The sequence below is a fragment of the Melopsittacus undulatus genome, chromosome 4 (genome assembly GCF_012275295.1).
Source record: "Melopsittacus undulatus isolate bMelUnd1 chromosome 4, bMelUnd1.mat.Z, whole genome shotgun sequence".
Classification (NCBI taxonomy): domain Eukaryota; kingdom Metazoa; phylum Chordata; class Aves; order Psittaciformes; family Psittaculidae; genus Melopsittacus; species Melopsittacus undulatus.
In genome coordinates this window covers 22,740,401-22,759,921 of record NC_047530.1, presented here as the reverse complement: position 1 = coordinate 22,759,921, position 19,521 = coordinate 22,740,401, and the positions used below count along the sequence as shown (strand labels likewise).

General features: G+C 45.2%; 1 protein-coding gene across 1 annotated transcript; it reads left to right on the top strand.

The window, feature by feature from the left end:
• The first annotated feature begins 304 nt into the window (after nucleotides 1-304).
• On the top strand, nucleotides 305-19,192 carry TNFAIP2 (TNF alpha induced protein 2). Its single transcript, XM_005149567.3, has 12 exons — nucleotides 305-342; nucleotides 6,775-7,126; nucleotides 8,877-9,504; nucleotides 10,658-10,772; nucleotides 11,974-12,099; nucleotides 12,933-13,033; nucleotides 13,123-13,221; nucleotides 13,415-13,538; nucleotides 14,534-14,656; nucleotides 15,532-15,687; nucleotides 16,159-16,280; nucleotides 16,701-19,192. Exons 2-12 carry the CDS (start codon nucleotides 6,787-6,789, stop codon nucleotides 16,840-16,842), a joined length of 2,076 nt encoding a protein of 691 aa, XP_005149624.1. The 5' UTR covers nucleotides 305-342; nucleotides 6,775-6,786; the 3' UTR covers nucleotides 16,843-19,192.
• The last annotated feature ends 329 nt before the right edge of the window (nucleotides 19,193-19,521 follow it).

The window sequence follows — 19,521 nt, the reverse complement described above, 5'->3', positions numbered from 1 at the left end:
GGTTTCCAAGCCTGCAGTGGCACACATCGCTCATACAACCCCTGGGGCAGCGAGGCCAGGGTGTCCCATCAGCGCACCACCCTGCGGCTCAGACCCCTGCAGAGACCTCCCGCCACGCCGGGGCCAGTCGCCCCCCTCACCGTGACTCTTCCCCGTCGGAGGGGATTTCTCGCTTCCCTCTGGCTCTCGCCGCTCTCCGAGGGGAGGCGCACCGGAGTTCCCCGTGCACCGGGTCTCCGATCTCCGCCTCCGAGCCCTCCCTTATAGGGGCCGCCCGGGGCTGCCAGCGCAGACGCCGCGCAGACGCCCCGTGCCCGCCGCCCGCCCGGGAGCCGCAGCACAGTAAGTCCTTCGAGCCGCCTGCCCGTGCTGCCGGCTTGGCGCTTTCCCCCTCCCTTAGCGCTGGGGTCTGTCCCGCTTCCCCCGTGCCTCCGCCGCCCTCCCAGCTCGCTCGTCGCAAGGCTTGTTGAAGGTTCTCTGCTGTCTCCGAGGGAGGGGACAGGTCGGTGGTAGGCGCTAAGGGGTGCATTCATGGACAAAATGATGGATTTCAGCCCCACTTCGTAATAACCAGAATAGAGAGTAAATGAAATTGCTGCAAGAAGGACAGCAGCTCCAGAGATATTCCGGGGCTGAGGACTGCTAGGATATTTGTGTGCATTGTGATGGCTGGGTCGTATTTCTGTTGCTCATCCCCCAGATTTCAGGGCATGAAACACAGGCTGTGAGCAGTGACTCCTGTTACCCCCATCCTCTTCCCCAAAATTCCGACATAGGTCTTGATCTCCAGAGCATCCAAAACCCAGATCAGGCACCGGGATCCAGATTCAGCGTAGCACTTTCTGCCCCCTCCTCTTTGTCTCTATTCAAGAAGGCAGTGATTTTCTTCCCAAAGCCCAGGAAAACAATTGGATCATGTTCACTCAGAATGATTGCACCGGAAAAACACCATTTAAGTGCTTGGACCCTGTGCCCTGCCAGGGTCAGTGTGTTAAGCTGGCACAGTTCTGCATTGCCATATTTGCCATGTTATGACATTTTTCTTTGCCAAGTCAGGGAAGCTCCACTGCCTCTAGGACCTGCCTTTTCCCAGAGCACTAAAGAGCCCATTGAAATGCCCTCATATCCTTGGGCAGCCACCCCACTCCTCAGGCAGGCTGAAAAGTTCAACCTCAGGTTAGGATCTTTGGTGTGTTTGAAGTAGGATTTCTTCTTGAGGCTGCTGCAAAGTAAGGAAGGAACTTACTGTGGCTGGAGCATGTGGCTTCTCTAGAAGCCATGGTGCCTCACCAACACACCCAAGTTCAGAGCAGAAAACCTGAAGGAACAGTCTTTCTCCAAATGGCTTGCCCTTGCTGAGGGACTTTGAGGCTTGCCAGTTCCTAAAAAGCCAATCAAATGGGAGCAGAGAGCTCAGAAAACTCAGGTTTGGGCTTGCTTCTGTCACCCTCTCTGTAAAAAGAGGCCTGGAAAGCCAAAGAGTCTGAAGATGCTGGCAGAGGTTTCCAGGGAGTTCGTGTATCTCTCAGCCACTGTTAGCTCTAACAGTGAACTTTGCAAACTCCAGGCCCTGAATGCAGGATTTGGCTTATTTTGTTATGAAAACAAAATCCTAGACAGCCACAGCTGGGTTCTGATTTAGTAGCAGAAGTTTACAAAAACATTGCTTGGATTTGAAGCAAGAAGAAAAATGAACATGATGAGCTGCATTTACTCTGCATTTCCCCAGTTACAATATATATATATGTGTGTAACTTTCTCTTTTGCTGTTTGAAAACTTCTAACAACAGGAGACACTGGTTTACAAGACTGTTTCCAGTTACATTGTGGGAAAACAAATTCCCATTTAAAAGTGACTGAGGCACTGTGTAGCTTTATCTACTCTGTTCCCCTATCATGTAAGGTGGTAACATGGTTTAATGCTGGTTTAAAGTGTTTTACACCAAGTGAGATGCCCTGAGGTCCTCTGCCTGGTCTACTACTGCCATTCCTGTAAGTCCCTTCAGTCCCCCATCATCCCCAGCCCCATGGGAGTCTCTGGCACATGGATTGAGTCCCCTAGGAAGGCTCTACTCCTGCCCCGACTTCTTTAGTGGAGACATAGGTTTTGTTTCCCCTCAGCTTCTGACCGCGTTAGAAGCAGAGCTTGGTCACCATCAGGATGGTGCTGGACAGCACAGTAAAATTTCGAGGTGAGGGTGTCAGCAGAGCTTGTGATTTCTCAGGCAGAGCCAGGTGGGAGCCCCCATCTCCACAGCATCTCCTTTCAGTATCCAATCCAGCTGATGAAAATTCATAGGAAAAAAAAACAGCTTGCAGAGATTGGTGATGGCATCTGCATAGACAATTTGCTTTGATTAGGAGATTCCTTTTAGGTGTCTGAGCTTAGTCCAAGGTACACTAAACTCAGACTGGCCTCACTGCTTCACTGCCTCCAAAGATGGTTTGACCTGGTGCAATTTTCTTGTGTGGGCAGTGGTAACCCCGTTTCCACAGGAAAGGGGGGGAGAAAAGGATGCAGAGATAAACTTAGCTAAATAACCCTGGATATCTGCAAGTCTATGGGAGAGTGGGGGATTTCCACTAAAATGAGACATAAATGCTTGTGATGTGGTATGTCAGCAGGCTGGAGAGGACTAAGAATCCAGACAAATGCTTATTAATGCTGGCAGCAGCTCGGGAAAAAGATCAGCAAAACACTTCAGAATAGGGATCATTAGTAAATCTCTTCCCTTGAGTGCTCTATGCCACTGTATGAGCCACCTCTCGCAAATGAGCTCATCCCCTAAGTGTGCAACATGAGATGTTTCCTTTGAGGAGGAAAAGGAGAAAAGGGAAGCCACTGTGGCCAGAGTCTAGGTTATGTCCTGTAACGTGGCTCTGCTCCAGGGGTTTCCCTCACCCTTGCAGCCCACCCTGGAAAAACTCCATCCCAGGGATATGCACTGTGGTCAGCACCGTGTAGAGCTTGCTGCATCCCTCTCCAGACACACCATCAGTCAGCAGCACTACTGTCCAAATGGTACAGAGCTCTGGATAGATGCTATGCATGCTGTGCTCCTAATTTGGTTGGAAAACACAAGCTGAATATACTACATCAAATACAATTCAGGCTAAAGATTCCCCTGGCATAGACTATAGTGCCACATAATAATGAGTATGATGATGATAACAGTAATTAACAGCAAATTAGTAATAATAGTGAGTTGGGATCTATGTCAAGTCTTGACCTTAAACCACTGAATTTCTCAAGATCTGAGCTTGAACTGTGCACCTGAGAAATTATTTGGCATTTCCCAAAGTGTTAACTGATAAAACAATTAGGAGCCTGCTGAAGTTTCAACAAGCTTTGATGTGTGAGCAGAGCACAGGTATATAGGAGGAGCCTGTGGCCAGGCAAGCCAAAGCCAAGCTCCTGGTGTGTCCCATCTGCTGCAGCAGGCAGGAGCAGGTGCTGAGGGACACAAGGAGCAGTGCTGGCACAGCATCTCCTGCCTGTGGCCTCCAGCCATAACCAGTGCCACTTCCTTTTAGCTGAGTGTTTCTCGTAGAAAGTGGGGAGGTTTTGTTAAGAAAGTTTTTATAGGCAGTTTCTATTGGGCGTTTCTTACAGTAAGTGCTTGGCCATCTAATGATAAAGAGAAGAGACAGAGGCAGAGTTTTTGGTACTACTTGCCATAAGGGACAGAGGCTGCATTTCAGGGCAGAGCTGAGGTTTGCTGGTATTTCCTGCTGCAGATACTTCCTGATGTAGATACAAACATATAGAAACCAGCAGTGGCACACCCATAAATGCTGGGCAAGTCTTCAAGCTGTCCAGACATGAGTGAGCATGGCCACTGCACCAATGGCAGATACTGCATTGACAGCCTTACTCAGATGCTTAATTCCTTCAGTGTTTATTAGTTCAAGATGAAAATCACACCCTGACACACCAAAATTTCCTACAGTTCCTATGCTGCTGATCTGGACAAAGTTCTGCCAGCCATTGAAGACTAGATTTCTAACCAACTTAATCATTCCCTTATGGACTGTTTTATTTGTAATGTCATTTCAATGGTTTTCAAAAAATACATGATATTCATCTTTGTATTGAAGAAGAAGCAAACCCACTTTTGAAATTCACCTTTCTGATCATCATTCTTCAAAACAAAAGACTCTGGAAGTCATCTTTGGATATAAGAAAGGGAGAGGTACTTTCTTTGATGAGAAAAAAAAAAGAACAACAAATACTTTGTTTGGAATAATAGGAGAGAGAGAAAGGACTCAACTGAGTCTGTTCCTGAACAGACAGGAAGGAAGGGATTTGGCAGAATGAATCTAAACACACCATCCTATTGGGAAATACAAACAAGGAAAACAGCCCTACAAAAATTAGGGAAGTCCCAAACACTTAGAGTGCATCCCTGTTGCTATGATAATTTTTTGTAATGGAAATGTAACAAAAAGAATCTCTTTTCCACCTATTTTAGGATTATAGTGGGGCATCCTCAGTAGAATAGCCAGAGCGGAACGTGATGTTTCATCTCTCCTTCCCTCCCTCTCCCGTAAGCGTGCTAGGGGAAGAAGTAGGAGCATAGCTTCAGCCCTGGCTCAGCGCCACTGGGCAGCTCTGGTCCTCGGCCTCACTTTGCTCACCCACATCACCGGCCCCACAGTTCTGGAGCACAGCGCTCTGACAGACACCACTGTCACACTCAGCTGTGGGAGCACTTTAGGTTTAGCTTCACACTTTGCCCCAGATCACACATTTAGCTGAGAGACAGCCAGGTCATACAAACACCCACACCCATTCTTCTCCTGCCTACATGAGTTTTAATCTTCACTGTGTTTTAAAAGCAGTAGCATTACTAATCCTGAGCATGACCTGGCAGACAAAACACAGAGAAGGAAAGCTTTCAGCAGTGTCAGGCTCTAACTGCTCTGTATAACACCCTGCTGCTACCACTAACTTGATGCTTCAATGGTCTCCCAGCTGCTAGGAGCCAGCAGAAGGAATTGCAATTAAAACAAAAACCCACAGTTTTCCAAGAAATTTGCTCAGAAATAAGTATCAGAGTTTGCATCAGCATGATACATATCAACAGAGTAAACATAACAAGGGTATTTGAAGATCACCACATTGTTGCCTAATAAGCAAAGTGAAATTCTTCCTTTATTTAAAACCCAGTTCCTCTGCATTATGCAGTGCAGGTAAGCCAAAACTTGCCTGAGAGCTCTTTGTACAGAAGTGCACTGGTCTCCTAGAAAGTCAATTAAAAAAAAGTGTTGTTAGAACAAGGATTGGAGTCCATTGTCCAGCATCCATTTATTTTAAATATTTATATAATTATTATATAGATTAATATAATTATGCAAATAAATCTATAGCAATATATTAAATTCTACAAGTAATCATTCTAAATAAAAACTCCAACAATGTGTTTTTACAATAACAAATTGCCACCATTAATTTTTTGTGGCACAAGAGCATTAGTGGTAGAGCAGGACTCTAGCAGGATAACGGCTGTTTAAACAAGGCTAAACCACCCTGATCTTCATGCCTTGTTCCTATTTCCCCCTCAGCCAGGCAAGGACTGCTCTGAACATGCATGCAGCAGCCCTGGTCACTAGCACCAGTTTCATTTAGCAGCTCTGGGAAAAGTCCAGTCTGGTTAGTTCCTGCTTATCAGAACCTTCCCCCTCCTTTACCCCATTGCACTAGCATTTCTTTCTGCATAAGCCCCACATTTCAACATAAAGAGACGGGGCAATAATTGCTCTTGGGCATTTGAAAACACTCATCAAGTCACGTTGAAGTTGCCTTGTCTTGGGATGCCATAGTCACCCTGGGACCATTCTGAAAATGAGATAATGTAGAATGTTAGTGGATTTGAAGGGTCTGAATACATCCCTGAGCTTTTGTCTGCTGTTTCAGTGATGCAGGGAGCATGTAGAGCATTGAAGCTGGGATTTTGGGGCCTAAAGTGATAAGTCTCCTAATGCTCATATCAGGGTATACTGCTGTGCTTCCACACTCCCATCCCTTTGACCGTGTTGTTCACATTCCCAGTGTTCCTGAACTCTCACTCACCTTCCCTGTGAGCTCTCCTCAATAAAGCTAAGAATTTTATCAGTGACTTAAATGGGGACACAGTTAAACCAGCAGGACTTTTACTCAGCAGAGACTGATGCATAACTGGCTTGTTAGGCCCATCTCATATTCATGCTGCACTTGCAAATTCAGTGTGCAATAAGCTACATGGATGCTTCCAGAAACAGCTGCAGCCAGATGAGCAGAGACCAGCAAAAACAGGCCCTGAGGAAGGTGGGAATCGATCCCAATGCCATATAAAGCATATAAAGAGAGTTTTATGGTTGCTTTGAATAGGCACAGGTTGTTTGTCCCACCTTCCCACATCGTTCATGTGCAGCATTCATGCTGATGTCTGTACTCCCACAGCATCCCATGGGAGAACCCTGCTGTCCTGTACCTAGACAATATCAAGGTCTCAAATCAGGCCATCTGCATCATCCTGAAAATCACTCATTTATTTTCTCTAAGTTATTTATTAGACCAGAGAGCTGCTTCCATCCTCTCAGTTACCCGAGGTGATGATGCTCAGAGGCTCTCCTGCCGAGCTGTGCTCATATCAGATGTGTGTAGCACTGCCCACACATGGACACTTCATTCCAGAATTAATTTTATTAATGGGAATACACTTTGCCACATTGTGCCATGGTATTTTTCATGCCAACTGTTATAACCTGACCAGTTCTTTCTGAAACTTACAGGCTAAAAGGAAAATGATGAAAATGTTGCCTTTTTTCCAAAATGGTCCCATTGGAATGTGCAATGGATCAGAGGGTTGCATTGGTGCAAACAAGCAGCTTGAAAACCCTTTGACATCAGTAGCTAAGCAAATCCCTGCCTGTCCTGAACCTTCTGGAGACGAGATCTGGTCCAGGGACCAGGAGAAGATGAGTGAAAGGCCAGAGGGAGCCTACAGAGCCTCACGTGCATCTTCCATTGTGAGCAATGGGAGCTGCACCTCTGCTGGCGACAGTCCTGAAAAGGGGAAGAAAGGAATAAAAGAAATCTTTACAAATGCATTTAAGAAAATGAAAAAGATCAAGACACCCAGTGGTAAGTGCTCCTCCATCTTCCTTTCACCACCTTATAGGCCATAGTTACCTCTACAGGGACTGCACAAGGTGGAAAATTGTCCCCTTGAGAAACAAGGGCACTGACAGATTAAGGTGACTTGGCCAAGGAGCCTTGAGAAACATGGGCTGAGGGAGACCTCATGTCTTAGATTTTTGCTACCAAGGGCATACTGCTTGAGGAACCACCAGTTTGTGTGGTTTCTGTCCAAAAGAGAACTTAGTTCTAACGCTCATGGTGGCACAGACATCTGTGGGTGGGCAAGAAACCACAACATACCTCTCTGCTCTGTTCCTCCATGAAACCACCACCCTGTGAAATCTCCTTTTTCCCCAAAGCAGCATTGAGCAGCATGCATAGGTCTTTCTCAGGGCCGATATATGAACATACAGTTCCTCCAGTCACAATACTTGCTCAGAGAAACCCAGAACTGGAGGGTAAGTGCCCCTTGGCACTTCTAAAGCTCACCTACCACCTCAGATTACATGTGTCATTACCTGATTCATAAACTTAATGAGCTGTACCTTGAATTTGCTCAGCTAAAGAACCAAGTCTACTGAAAACAGGCCCTTTGTGCCTTTCTTCTTACTGCTGCACTGCCCCATTCCCAATGTCTTTTTTGAAATAAAGCAACCAGAATTGCAGAAAATATTCCAGATGAGATACCACCACTGCCTAGTACAATATGTTGCCATTTTCCTGTCTCAGCTTGTCGTTCCTCACTGTACACATCCTTGGGTCATATATGACATTTTCATCATTATCTCTCAATAATGATTTACTAATTCTCCAGGCATCTCTCTTCTTCCTTCATCTCAAGATGATTCACATCCAGCTTGCAGCAAAAATCCTATTTGTTGCCAAGTACCTTTTGTTCTATTGACTTCGTATCTTATACTTTGTGCTATTAAATTTCAGCCTATTTACTATTCAAATTATCTTGCTGTTCCTGTATAATACAGGAACAATATAATACTAAGACCTCAGTTTCGATGATTTCTCTAAACTTTGTGTAAATAATAGATGCAAATAGGGCACTCCCAGCTTTAGTGCTACAGTCTCTGAGAAGAATACAAAGTAAGATGAGTTTCATGAATAATATAAGCTTTCTCCACCCAGAGTTTTCCATAAAAACCTTGCACACCCAACAAAACTTATTTTGGGATATAACTTCTCCAGTTTAACTAATAACCTCTCAGATTTCCCAGTATTGAGAGGCTGCAGCTCAGATAAGACAGTTCAGTTGTATTTACATGCTCACTAAATGAATCCTCCAAAAACATTTCGCAGATCAGCCTATTTCTGGAAAACCCATGTGATATTTCCTCTAACACATCTCATTTAGCTACATCTTGCCATCTACGTTTTTTCTAAAGCCATGCTTCGAACTGGAGATCATATTAATGGGAAAGGGGATAACAAATAAATAAATAAAATGTTACAAATCTAAATTTTGGGAGCAGTTACATGTAGCTCATGGATAGCTGTCCATATGTAACACACTAGTGATGGGTATTCAAATTTCCATTGCCCCAGTTAAAGGCAATCTAGAAAAAAACTCATCTTTAAATAATCAGAAAGGTTTTCTATCATCTGGTGAAGGAGCCTAAGATCCAGCGTTAGAGAAATATAATCATTTTTTTAATAAAGCATTCCAGAGCCATAGTTTTCTATAAAACAGAAATGTAAATCTTTGCTATTGCGTAAAGAAAGGCTGTTCTTTTTTCACCAGTCAAAAAAATCATGGATCTCCTTGAAGAGCAGAAGTTTTGCGAAGCCACTCAGCATCTGATTATGCTGCAGAAAAGCCTGTCTAGCAAAAGTGAGGAGGGACTGAGCACCAGCCAGCAAGATGTTGAGTCCGTCTATGAAGTTCTGAATTACAAAGTCTTCAGCATCTTGAAAGACTCCATACTGCTAGCAAAAACAAACCCAGAACTGCTGCAGCAGGCAGTAGAGGCGCTGAAAGAGCAGGAGAAAGAAGACCAGAACTACACATCAGAGAATCCACCTGACCAAAACATGCCATTTAGACCTAGAAAATGGAAAGAGCTTTGGATGGCTGCAGTAAAGGAGTCAGTAGAGACTCGAATGAAAGACACAAGCCATACTCCTAGAACTGAGAACCTGTCTGCAGTTGGCCAGAATCTCTTGCATATGGGAAAGACAATGAAAGAAGATTTGACAGTGGTTGTGAAGTACATTAAACAGCTTTATCCTCCTGAGTTTAATGTGTTCAGCATATACGCAGAACTCTACCACAATTGTTTTGCCTCCCAGACAAAAAAAAGTGCTGAGTCTCATCTGGAAGACAAGGACATTTATCTTCTCCTGTCATGGGTGCACAATTTTTATCCAAAGTAAGTAAAGCTTTTACACATGCTTATGCTTGGCGATCAATGCAGGTTCACTGGTTGCAAAACCAGGCATTTTCTTGATTTATGAACTGGTATCACTGCAATGCAATCTGGCACCTGACTAGGTTTTAGTGCTGTTGTGCTGATGTACACTAGCTGGCCAGGACAGCCAGAAGGGACACACTCAAGGCTGCTAGTCTGACCTCCCCAGTCAGGCCTCTGGGCAACAGACAGACGCACAGATGTTTAGGTCTTCATTTGTTGGGTAGGTTGGGCAGGTTTTTTGCCCTGAGCTCTGTTTCTGCTGCAGACCTGGACTCATTCTTGGAAAACTTGGAAATTTCAGCCCTCTGGACCAGAGGGCAGCCAATAAATTGAACAACCTGAGATCCAGTTATCCTGGGCATGGAGGATGTTGCTTAAATGTTACCTACTGTCTATGCTCTGTTCCTGGTTAGGAGACCAAAGAGTGTACCCCTGTGAGAGGATATCTTCAGCCAAGGATTGCCCTTCATCCTCACAATCCTTGTCAGCTATCAAACTGAAAATATTCCTTGTTGTGGCTTATAGTACTGGATGGAGAACCAACGGCTCTCATTCTTAGGTGACAAACAGTAAATACACCAGCGACCTTTCTTCTGCTGTTTTAAAGCCATTCAACCTTCACCTCCACTTTTCTTCTTGTGTTTCACTGGTGGAATATAATGAGTCAGTGTTGATCCTGGAAGTTTTCCAGAGCCAGTAGTGTGCTCTAGGTCATGATACTCAGGCCTGAACCAGTGTGTGTTTGGAAATCAGTGGCAGTGAGGGGCAGAGCTGAGCCTGAGCAGCACAGCTTGGTGCTAGACACAGTGCTGGCCTGGGCAGCAGCTGCCTTGCATGGTGTTCCCAGAGGTATCCCAGAGGTTCCCCATCCCCACCAGTGCGAGAAGCTGGTGCTCAGGAGCTGGGCAGAACATGACTGTTCCCCAGGGTTGCTCAGGGTCCCATCCCCCGCACAGATTCAGCTCCTTTGAGTTCTGCCTGGACTAAGGACAATGTACATTTCCATCTGTTTTTCACGGATAGCCTCGAAAAGTGTTAGTGATTTGCATCAACAGCTGTCTTGAATTACACTGCCCTTGGAAAATGCAATTGTTTGGCTTCTGCATTCCAGAGATATGAGAAAGGATCATGTTTTAGCCGAGGAGTTGGAAAAAGTTCAGCTTGGAAGCCTCTTACCATCAAGTCTGAGCAAAGAGCTTGAAAAGAAATACCTTGACAAAGAAGAGGTGAGAATCTGTTCAGTCCCTCCTCTTCCCTTAGCTGCTCCCATGAGACTCCTCAGATGAGCTCTGACTTGTCCTGCACATACATTCCTCACCTGTGGGCCATACACTCTTTCAGAGAGAAGAAGCAAAAGCAAGAATGCTTTTGTTTCTTTTGGGGGGTCAGGTCAGCTTTCTGCTAGATGGGACTTGCAGAGCAAACTTCTGCTTAGCCCTGGCAGCCATCAGAAAAGAACTGCTCTGTTCTTGCAAACCTTGTGGTAGGAAATTGGGAGGAAATGCAACAAATCTTCATGGGTAACTTTCCCTTTGTCTGTTAGATTCCCAGAGGGATTTAGGCTCCCTCTTGCAGCTGTTGAATTCAGGATTCAGCTGATGAATGCAGGTCTGGTTTCAAAAAATCTGTTTCTTTGATGGAGGGTGGCCTGGTCTGCAGAAAATAAGAGTTGCTTTGCTTTTTGGATCATTCTTGCATTAATGGAAACAAGAAGCAACTATCACAGTATTCCCATAGCTGAGTGCTTTTGTTATTTTGGGCTGGAATTCCCAGAAAATGAAAAGAGAAGTTCCAGGTTTAGCTGTAGCCAGTGATGGTTTGCATGTGAGAGAGGTGGGTGTGAGGGCTGCAAAGCACTTAACAAACTTGGAGATCAGAAATATATGCCAGCCACCATATAGATAATTTCCAAAGCCATGCTGTATGCACACAGAAGGGGTCAGAGAGGAGAAAATCTGAGAACATTTTGTTTCACTCTCCAGCACTCACAAGACGTCAGAATTGCTCATGAAAAAGCATTGCAAAACCAGGTCTGCAGATAGCACTGAGTGTGACACACAGGCAATGAGTGGCTGGGGGAATTTGGGCTCTGGCACGCATATCTGCTTGCAACCTTCCAACCCGCAGCTCCCTTCCCCTGCCCTCCAGATCACCACTGATGTGGCAGGCAGGGGTGTACATCTTGACCTGCATGTCTACCCTGAAATACTCAAATCACTGTTGCATAGGTGGGTATTGTGAGGGGATTGTCCTTGCTGATGTGAATTGGTCGGTAAGGCATCTTGCAACAGGGAGCCTTTATTTCTCATCCAGGATCAAGAAAAAAGTATGCTCAGCCAAATAGTGGGTGGGCAAGTAAAACGTGCATAAGGCAAGAGCTGCTACATCTACTTTGTGATAAGTGCCATTGTTCTTTCTTCCCTAAAGGCTACTATCAAAAATTTGCTGAGCAGATGTTTAGATAAAGAAATCCAAAGATGGAAAGATGAAGAAGAACCAGAGAAATTTAATGGACATTTTCAGAGTGAACTACTAGGAATAATTGTTATCCAGGTAATACAGATATATATTAAAAATAAACAGTTTCATCCTGCACGTATTTAGGATTTGAGAACAACCGTGATCAATGCAATAAAGCAAAAGGCCAAGTCACATGTGTAGGGCAGTAGTAGAGGTGGGTGGTACAGGGCAGCCCAAGCCCATGGTCTGGCATGATCCTGATCCACCACATGCTGGAGACAAACTCCTGTATAAGCAAAATGAGCAGGAGATCTGCCTTCATTTCTTCCTGTGCAGTCTCTTCTGCACCACCAAACAATGCCAAGCCATTAGGCACTGGGTAATGTAGCAGCAGAAAAACAAGAGCGAGATTTAGCCAAGTGAGGAAGTAGCATGATGCTGTTGCCCTGCTTGCTCCCAGGGAGACTGCCACTGGCAGAGCTGCTCCAAGTGCTCATGCCCTTTCCCCACACCCAGCACTCTCCTCTGGCTGCAGAAGATTAGTAGAGTTTATTTTTTTATATAAACATTTAATATTTTGAGGTGGTTTTGCTTAAATTGTTTTTTTTAATGCAACAATATGACATTTGGGAAAAAAAAAGGCAAAAGTGTCACTTTCCCCACTTTCTTGGCTACTTTATAGACTTTCTTTCATACATCTTTCTTCTTCACCTCTCTCCCAATCTGAAAATGGGTTTCAAAATTGGCTTGAGCTAACCAAATAAGTATAGAAGCATAGCTGCTCTGCATGGTCCTTGGCTCAGTTGTGGGGGGGTGCAGGAGAGCTGGGTGCAGTTACTGCAGTTAAGGATCTATGCTTTTTTAACCAGTGAACCTGGCCTTTTTGGAGCAGACAGCATTTAAAATTGATCTCTTTTCTTTGTTAGAGTATCTACAGTGGCCAGAAGCGAGCCAAGGACATCAGCACAGCAGTGGGAGAGGAGCTGTCACATCGCCTGTGGAAGGAGCTGCCTGCCTTCCTGAAAAGGTGCGGTAAGGCAGCATAGGGCAGCAGGGCTGGCAGAGCCACCCAGGGCATGCACTCATCTGCTTCTCCCCTTCCCATCTCCCCTCCAGCTACAAGGATGCTTTTGAAGATTTTAAGGAGAAAAGCAAGAAGCACAGATACTACAAGCCTATACTGATTGCAAGTGTTAACAACTGCTGGAATTTTAGGTAAGTATCTATAACAAAACACCTTCCTTCTTATTCTCCTATCCAACAGTTAGTGTGATAGAGGGGAGGTATTCCAGGGCAGGCAGAGGAACATCCATCTGCCTGCAGAGGAAGGTTTGGATACCTCTGAATTTCTCTCTCTTTCTCTCTTTTGAGAACAGATTATTCTGACTTTGCTGATATTTCCTTGCAGAGACTACACAGAGAAAAACGTGTCAGAAAAGGATGACAATAGAGCCAGTATCCTCAGCACACTCAGTGACATTGAAAACAGTGGCTTTGATGTGCTGCTTCAGCAGCTATTTGTCCAGCTGAAGGTACTTTATCCATGCCCCATATCCTGCTGCCCCATGGCTCAGCCTGTGCTGGTTTTAGGCATGTTCTTCAGCTATGCTATCTGTTGATCAAATCTCTGATTCAAATGCAGAAAAGTTCAGAAGGGCTCAGGGCCAGATCACCTCTCAGCATAAGTTCTAACTCACATTGCTGCCAGAAAACTCAGACCCACTTCTTCTTGAGCTGGTCCTCAAGCCTGCAGGCAAAACAGGCACAGCTACGTAGGGGTGACAGTACGGACCAACATAAAACATGCTGATCACGTCTAAGATAACTGCTGCAGGAGGGAAAGTCTTAACCTGCATATGTTTACATTCCAATCTGTGGGAAGCAATCGCAAATTACATGAACTGCAATTATGCAGCTTTTGGCTTCTTCATAAAGGTGGCCTGAAAGGCACTTCTGGTTTCTTTCTTTTTTTAAAGAAAAAAAAACTTTATTTTTTCTTTTCTGTGTTTTTATATATAACACAAGCTTTTTAAGTTAAGCAAGTGTGGTGGAGGGGAAGGCGTAGGAGTCAGGAATGTTCAGCCACAATCTCTCCTGCTTTTTTTGTAGGGCCTTTTGGAATGCATGACAAAGCAGTGGTGCTTTTTTTATCATTTTCATATTTATTTACTGTGCCCAAGAAAAATTGTGATTGAAAACACCTCATAATGATTATTTTTTTTTTTCCCCCTGATGGTTCCATAATTCTCTAATCAGGCAAGATAGTGTGCACAAAACATGGAAAATGTGGGGGGAAAACGAGGCATCTTCAATATGAGCCTTTCAAGCTCTCAGTCATTTTCATCATGAGGAGCAAAGAAAGAGGCACAAACCCAATACAGCCCCCTCAGGTCATCGTCACACACATCCCTGCACAGGACTGCACACTGAACTGTCACTGTGTAGGATATTGTACATACAGAAATGTTAAATATACACGTGCACAGAATTTATTTTGAGGGAACTAAGCAGATTTTCCTCTTTTCAGCCAATTTATAAGAAGTTCACAGAAAATAAGTGGGACTCCAGCAATGAAATTATGAACGAGATCATTAAAACCACCAGCAAACATATTTCAGACTTCAAGACCCTAAAGGACCCTTTCTATCACGTAAGTCCAAGAGAAATATTGGAGGGATTCTGAGATGCTGAGGCTGCATATTCAGCTCTGATCCTCTGAGACTCGAGTTGCCTTGACCCACATTAGCTGATGAACTGGCCTGGCATCAGAGAGCCCTCTCAGGCAAGATTCCAATCACTATGAAGTTTATCTAGATTAGCCATATAAATCTTACTCTTCAACAGAGGCAGACTCCTATACCTCTGCTGTGGTGTTTGCAAAGAAAACCACCCCTGCTATAGAGAAAGTGCTTTACGGACCACCCAAAATACAGCTTTATTTATGTACAGGTTTGGTTATCCATGTTGAAACACACATGCAATTGCATAGTTCTGTCTTGTGGCTCCTTTGATTGCCCTAAGGACTGGAGAAGATGGATACAACTGGGAAAAATCCCACCTAACTGATTCACAATGACCTCTTCAGTGGTGCTGCAGTATATATGAAACATCACCATATAAAAAACTCTTTGATTTCCTGCCTTTGTCTTTTTAGTAGCTGAAACAAAATTATGATGTTTTGTGTATTAGAGAAAGGAACAGGAGGAGCAGCATGAATTCCTGTTTCTCTGGTGTACTATTATTTCTCCAACACATGAAGATCTCTTCTATGTTTTAAATGTTTCCCAGAAGGAAGCAAGATTTGGAAATTCCCACACTTCATTAGTTTGAGTACAAAGAAATTCTCGGCATCTAAGATGTTGCATACCAGTAATGGAGAGGTTGGCAGCCAGCATGATCCCATGATTAGCAGCAGGCATTTTGGTGGGGCAAGTCTTACAGCACCCAGAACATTTCTGTCCTACATCCACACTGTTTTTCCACAAGCAAAAGTAGATGGATGATCCCCCTTCTCCTTCCCAACAGGCTATCATTGAGAAGGTCCATGCCCACTTGGTTAAAGCGTATATTGTGAGGCTGCTGAAGAGGAAAGTCAGCCTGAAAGGCACAGCACAACAGCAAAACTTGGCCCAACACATCTCCAAGAATGCTGCTGACCTGGAAGCCTTCTGCACCAGCAATGTACGTGAGTGTCCTGTGAACACAATGGCACAGGGCATGATACACTGAAAAACAGGAAAACAAATTTTCTGGGGCTTCTTGTTAACCTTTCCAAATCAGCTTAATTTCCTGGAAGGCAGAAAGAGATGTCCAAGTGCCTGCAGGCAGGAAGGCTCCCCTGCCACCAGCCTGCACCTCCCCAGATGGAGAGCTGTGATTTCATCCTCCTTTGTCCCATAGGCAGTGGTTTCCTTCCAAAGGTTTATATTGTAATAGAGTCAGATGATTTAGCTAATCTCTGGTTTCAGTACAACTTGCATGGGGTCTGGGTTTTGACTCTTCCCCCTCACCCTTGATAATCCTTGTTCTACTGCTTTTAGGTCTGGCAGAGGCTGGAACAGACCCAAGGAAGCATCTTCAGAAGCCAGCTGCTGGGCTGGGTGGAGGTTTGTACCTCTGCAGTGCCCTACTGACCTCTTTCTGTTCTGGCAGGGGTCTCAAGCCACGTGGCTGAATTCAGCACTTCCCAAACTGGCTGAAATAATCCGACTTCAGGATTTAGGAGCTATTAAAATTGAAGTTGCAACACTTGCCACCACATACCCAGATATCCGGTAAGAGACACTGGAACAGATTTGAAGCACACTGATGCAATTCTAGTTGAGCTGAGAAGCAGTGGAATATGAGTACAGGTGAGGTTCGTACAGCCTGAGTCTATAAAAGTGGGTGTGGACTGCCTGCCAGGCTGTGGCAATCCCAGTGCCATTAGACAGCAAAATAATCCATTTTAAAAAGCCAATTTAGACATTCCAAATTCTGGCCTGATTTTGTGCTTTGCCTTGGAAATTCCCTACCCTACCCCAAACCTCCCTGGACAGTGCTGTATCCCATGTAGGACTGCCAGATGCTGAGCTGGCATTCATCAGGGAACCCTAGCACCCACCGTGGGGTGGGGTGGGAGCCATATACTGGTGCAAGCATCCCATCATGCAGAGATCTGCAGGAGATAATACCGGCCTGTTTCTCTCCCACAGCAAAAGGCATCTGGAAGCGTTCCTGTACATCAAAGCCAACTTGTCTCGCAGTGAACTCAAAAGCATCCTGGGCTACTTGGCAGACAGTACAGCAACCCTGCTGCCCAAGGCCCCTCTCTTCTCCGACATAAACGTGTCCTAGACCAAGACACTCTTTGGCACCCCTTGTGCTGGACTGTTGGCTGAGCCAGGGATGGAGACCGTCTCCTGGAGCAATGCACAGGGCACACTGCCACCTTTTCCTTCTGAAAGTGCCATGTCCTTATCTGCTGCTCAGCACTTGTATGGGAATCACCGTCCCTGTGCAGGACCCAGAGGAGCCTGTGCCCACAGGAGGAGCAGTGCCCACAAGGACCAGGGCTGCCCCTTGCACCAGTCAAGGACTCCCCCAAGGACTCCTTGGTGCAATCATGTTCTCTGTCTGGACACTGCTCTGGCGTTCTGACATCTGTCTACCTCACAGAGTCTGTGAAGACCATGTTGCTGGCTCCCCACCTAACCCAGACGGAGCAGGCACCTCTTGTGTAGCTTTTCTATTTGAAGGGAACAGAGGGAAACAGAAACAGAAGCCAAATTTAGAGATGTTGGAGAAGTCCCATGTAAGCATGCTTGTACTCCATCTGCCTTCCTCTGAGCTGGATAGGGGCAGCTGCATTAGGGTGATGTCCCATCAGGCACCAGGTTTCAGTTCAGGAGGAGCTGTTGCTCAGCCACAGCAGGACTCCTGCTGCCCCATTGTGCTGTAGGACCCCAGACCTCCAGACCTGTGGTTTGGAATGGCCCCAGCTGCACACTCTGCCCCACTGTCCAGGGCCACTGGAGTTTCCAAGCTGGAGTATGTTTGCTTCACCTTTGTGAGGTGGGAGTCCCCGATCCCCTGGCAGCCACCAGCAGCTCTATAGTGACCCCATGCACTGCATCTGTACTGGAGCGATTCCCTACTAGCAGAGGATTGGGAGCAAGCTGCCTATTGCAGTGGATCATGTGGGCTTAGCCCCAGCATCTAGTAAAGCACTTTGGAATACTGCTATGTAAGCCCTCCTTATCAAGGAGAGGACTTTCCCAGACCCCATGAACATCATAGGCTTTGAATGGGTGGAGGAACCGATCTCAAATGCCATTAAAACATACTGAGCACCCCATATGCATCACTGTTTCCCTGCTCACTCTTTCCCATCATGCTGTGAGGTAGATATGATGTGAAAATGCAAATGGATCTGCTGTGAAACTGTTGTTTTTACAGCGCAGTTTTCTGGGAGGTGAATCACTTGCCAAAACAACAATGTGTTTAGCTGATGACCTTTCCCTTCTGTTTTTCTCTATTTCAACTTCTGAAGCACCCTGTAAAAAGTTGGTCCGGAAGGAAGACATATAATGACTGTGCAAGCCATGTAATCTATTTATATGCATATACAGTGTACCATTGGTGTATTTTTGCATCCAATTTTATTTTTTCTCAGAGATACTCATTTGCAATATTTATATTTAAACAGTATTCAAATATGCTAGAAAAGTGACTCATTTATTCTGTCTCTGGCTACTGTTTCCTGCACTGCCATTTGTAGTCCTATGTACTCCTTCAAAGGACCAATTCTCCCTCTACTCCCAGCCTGCTCTGGTGAATGTCACCCACTGGTTCCAGGTGTGAGGAGGGTTTTGCTGGGCTACAGACAAGCTGGAAAAGCAGAGGCACCCTCTGTGCTGTGTTGGGTCTCACAGCCTGGCTTTCCTCACTGCCTGGAGCAAAACTGCCACGCGCATAGTGCTTATGGTACCCAGTACAACAAAGTCCAAATCATCAGCCTCTAAGCACTACCACAGTCTCAATGTTGAATAATAAAAAGCAGTGCATTTGACATGCATCTCATCCTTACTGCTCTGGCACACCCCTTCCTCCGTCCCTGTTTCATCCTGTTCATACAAGCCCTTAGGGGATGCAGCCTGACAGAATTTGGCCCCAGCTGGTCCTCCGGGTCCCCTTTTATGCTCGTGGCAGTTGCCGATAACTCTGTGTTATTGCTGCTACCCCTGTGAGGTGGGTGCTGAGCACTCCAGGCTGCTCACTGTCAGTGGCTGGTGGTGCACAACAGGAGAAGGAGTCCTCTGCTGACAGGTTATATGGCAAAACTGTGCCCTGGGTAAAAAACAGTGCCTTGCTTTCAGCCTGCTGCCTGGCCATGGGTACCACAGACACCATCTCCCCCCATCAGCACACTTACATTCACACAAAACTCATATATACCCATAATTTAAAAACTTATGCACACCATTTAAACACTTATCCCAGCTACAAGTTGAAGGCAAATGCCAAACTTAATTCAGACAGTGCTGAGCACTCATGAAACTGTCACCTGTTGTGGAACATTTTCTTTCCTAATTAGTGAAAGGTCATTTTATTGCTGTAAATAGTCGTGTTTTGATCTGTTAAAGGCCTGCAGAAATGCATCATACAAGTGATTGCACTGGTCTTTAAATAAAAAAATTCCAGCTAAGTAAGTGCTCTGAGGAAAATAGTGTATCTAATTATATATCATAATTAGGATGGGTAGGAGAAAGTGGTTTTCATACAAATTTCATAAGCCATATGGAACTGCATTGTGCAGTTCTCTTCATCCTGCTATAAACCCCCAGCTTTCAGCTCTAATGAGACCAGGAAACTGTCTTATTTAGCTTCTTGTATGACTCAACGTTTACAATGGCATTTATTTATATTTGACATATTACACATAGCCAGGCACTTTCAAAAGTTTGCACATCTGTCTTCTAATAACAGTGTGTCATGGTTTCAGCTGGGGTAGAGTTAATCTTAGGCTCTTGTGCA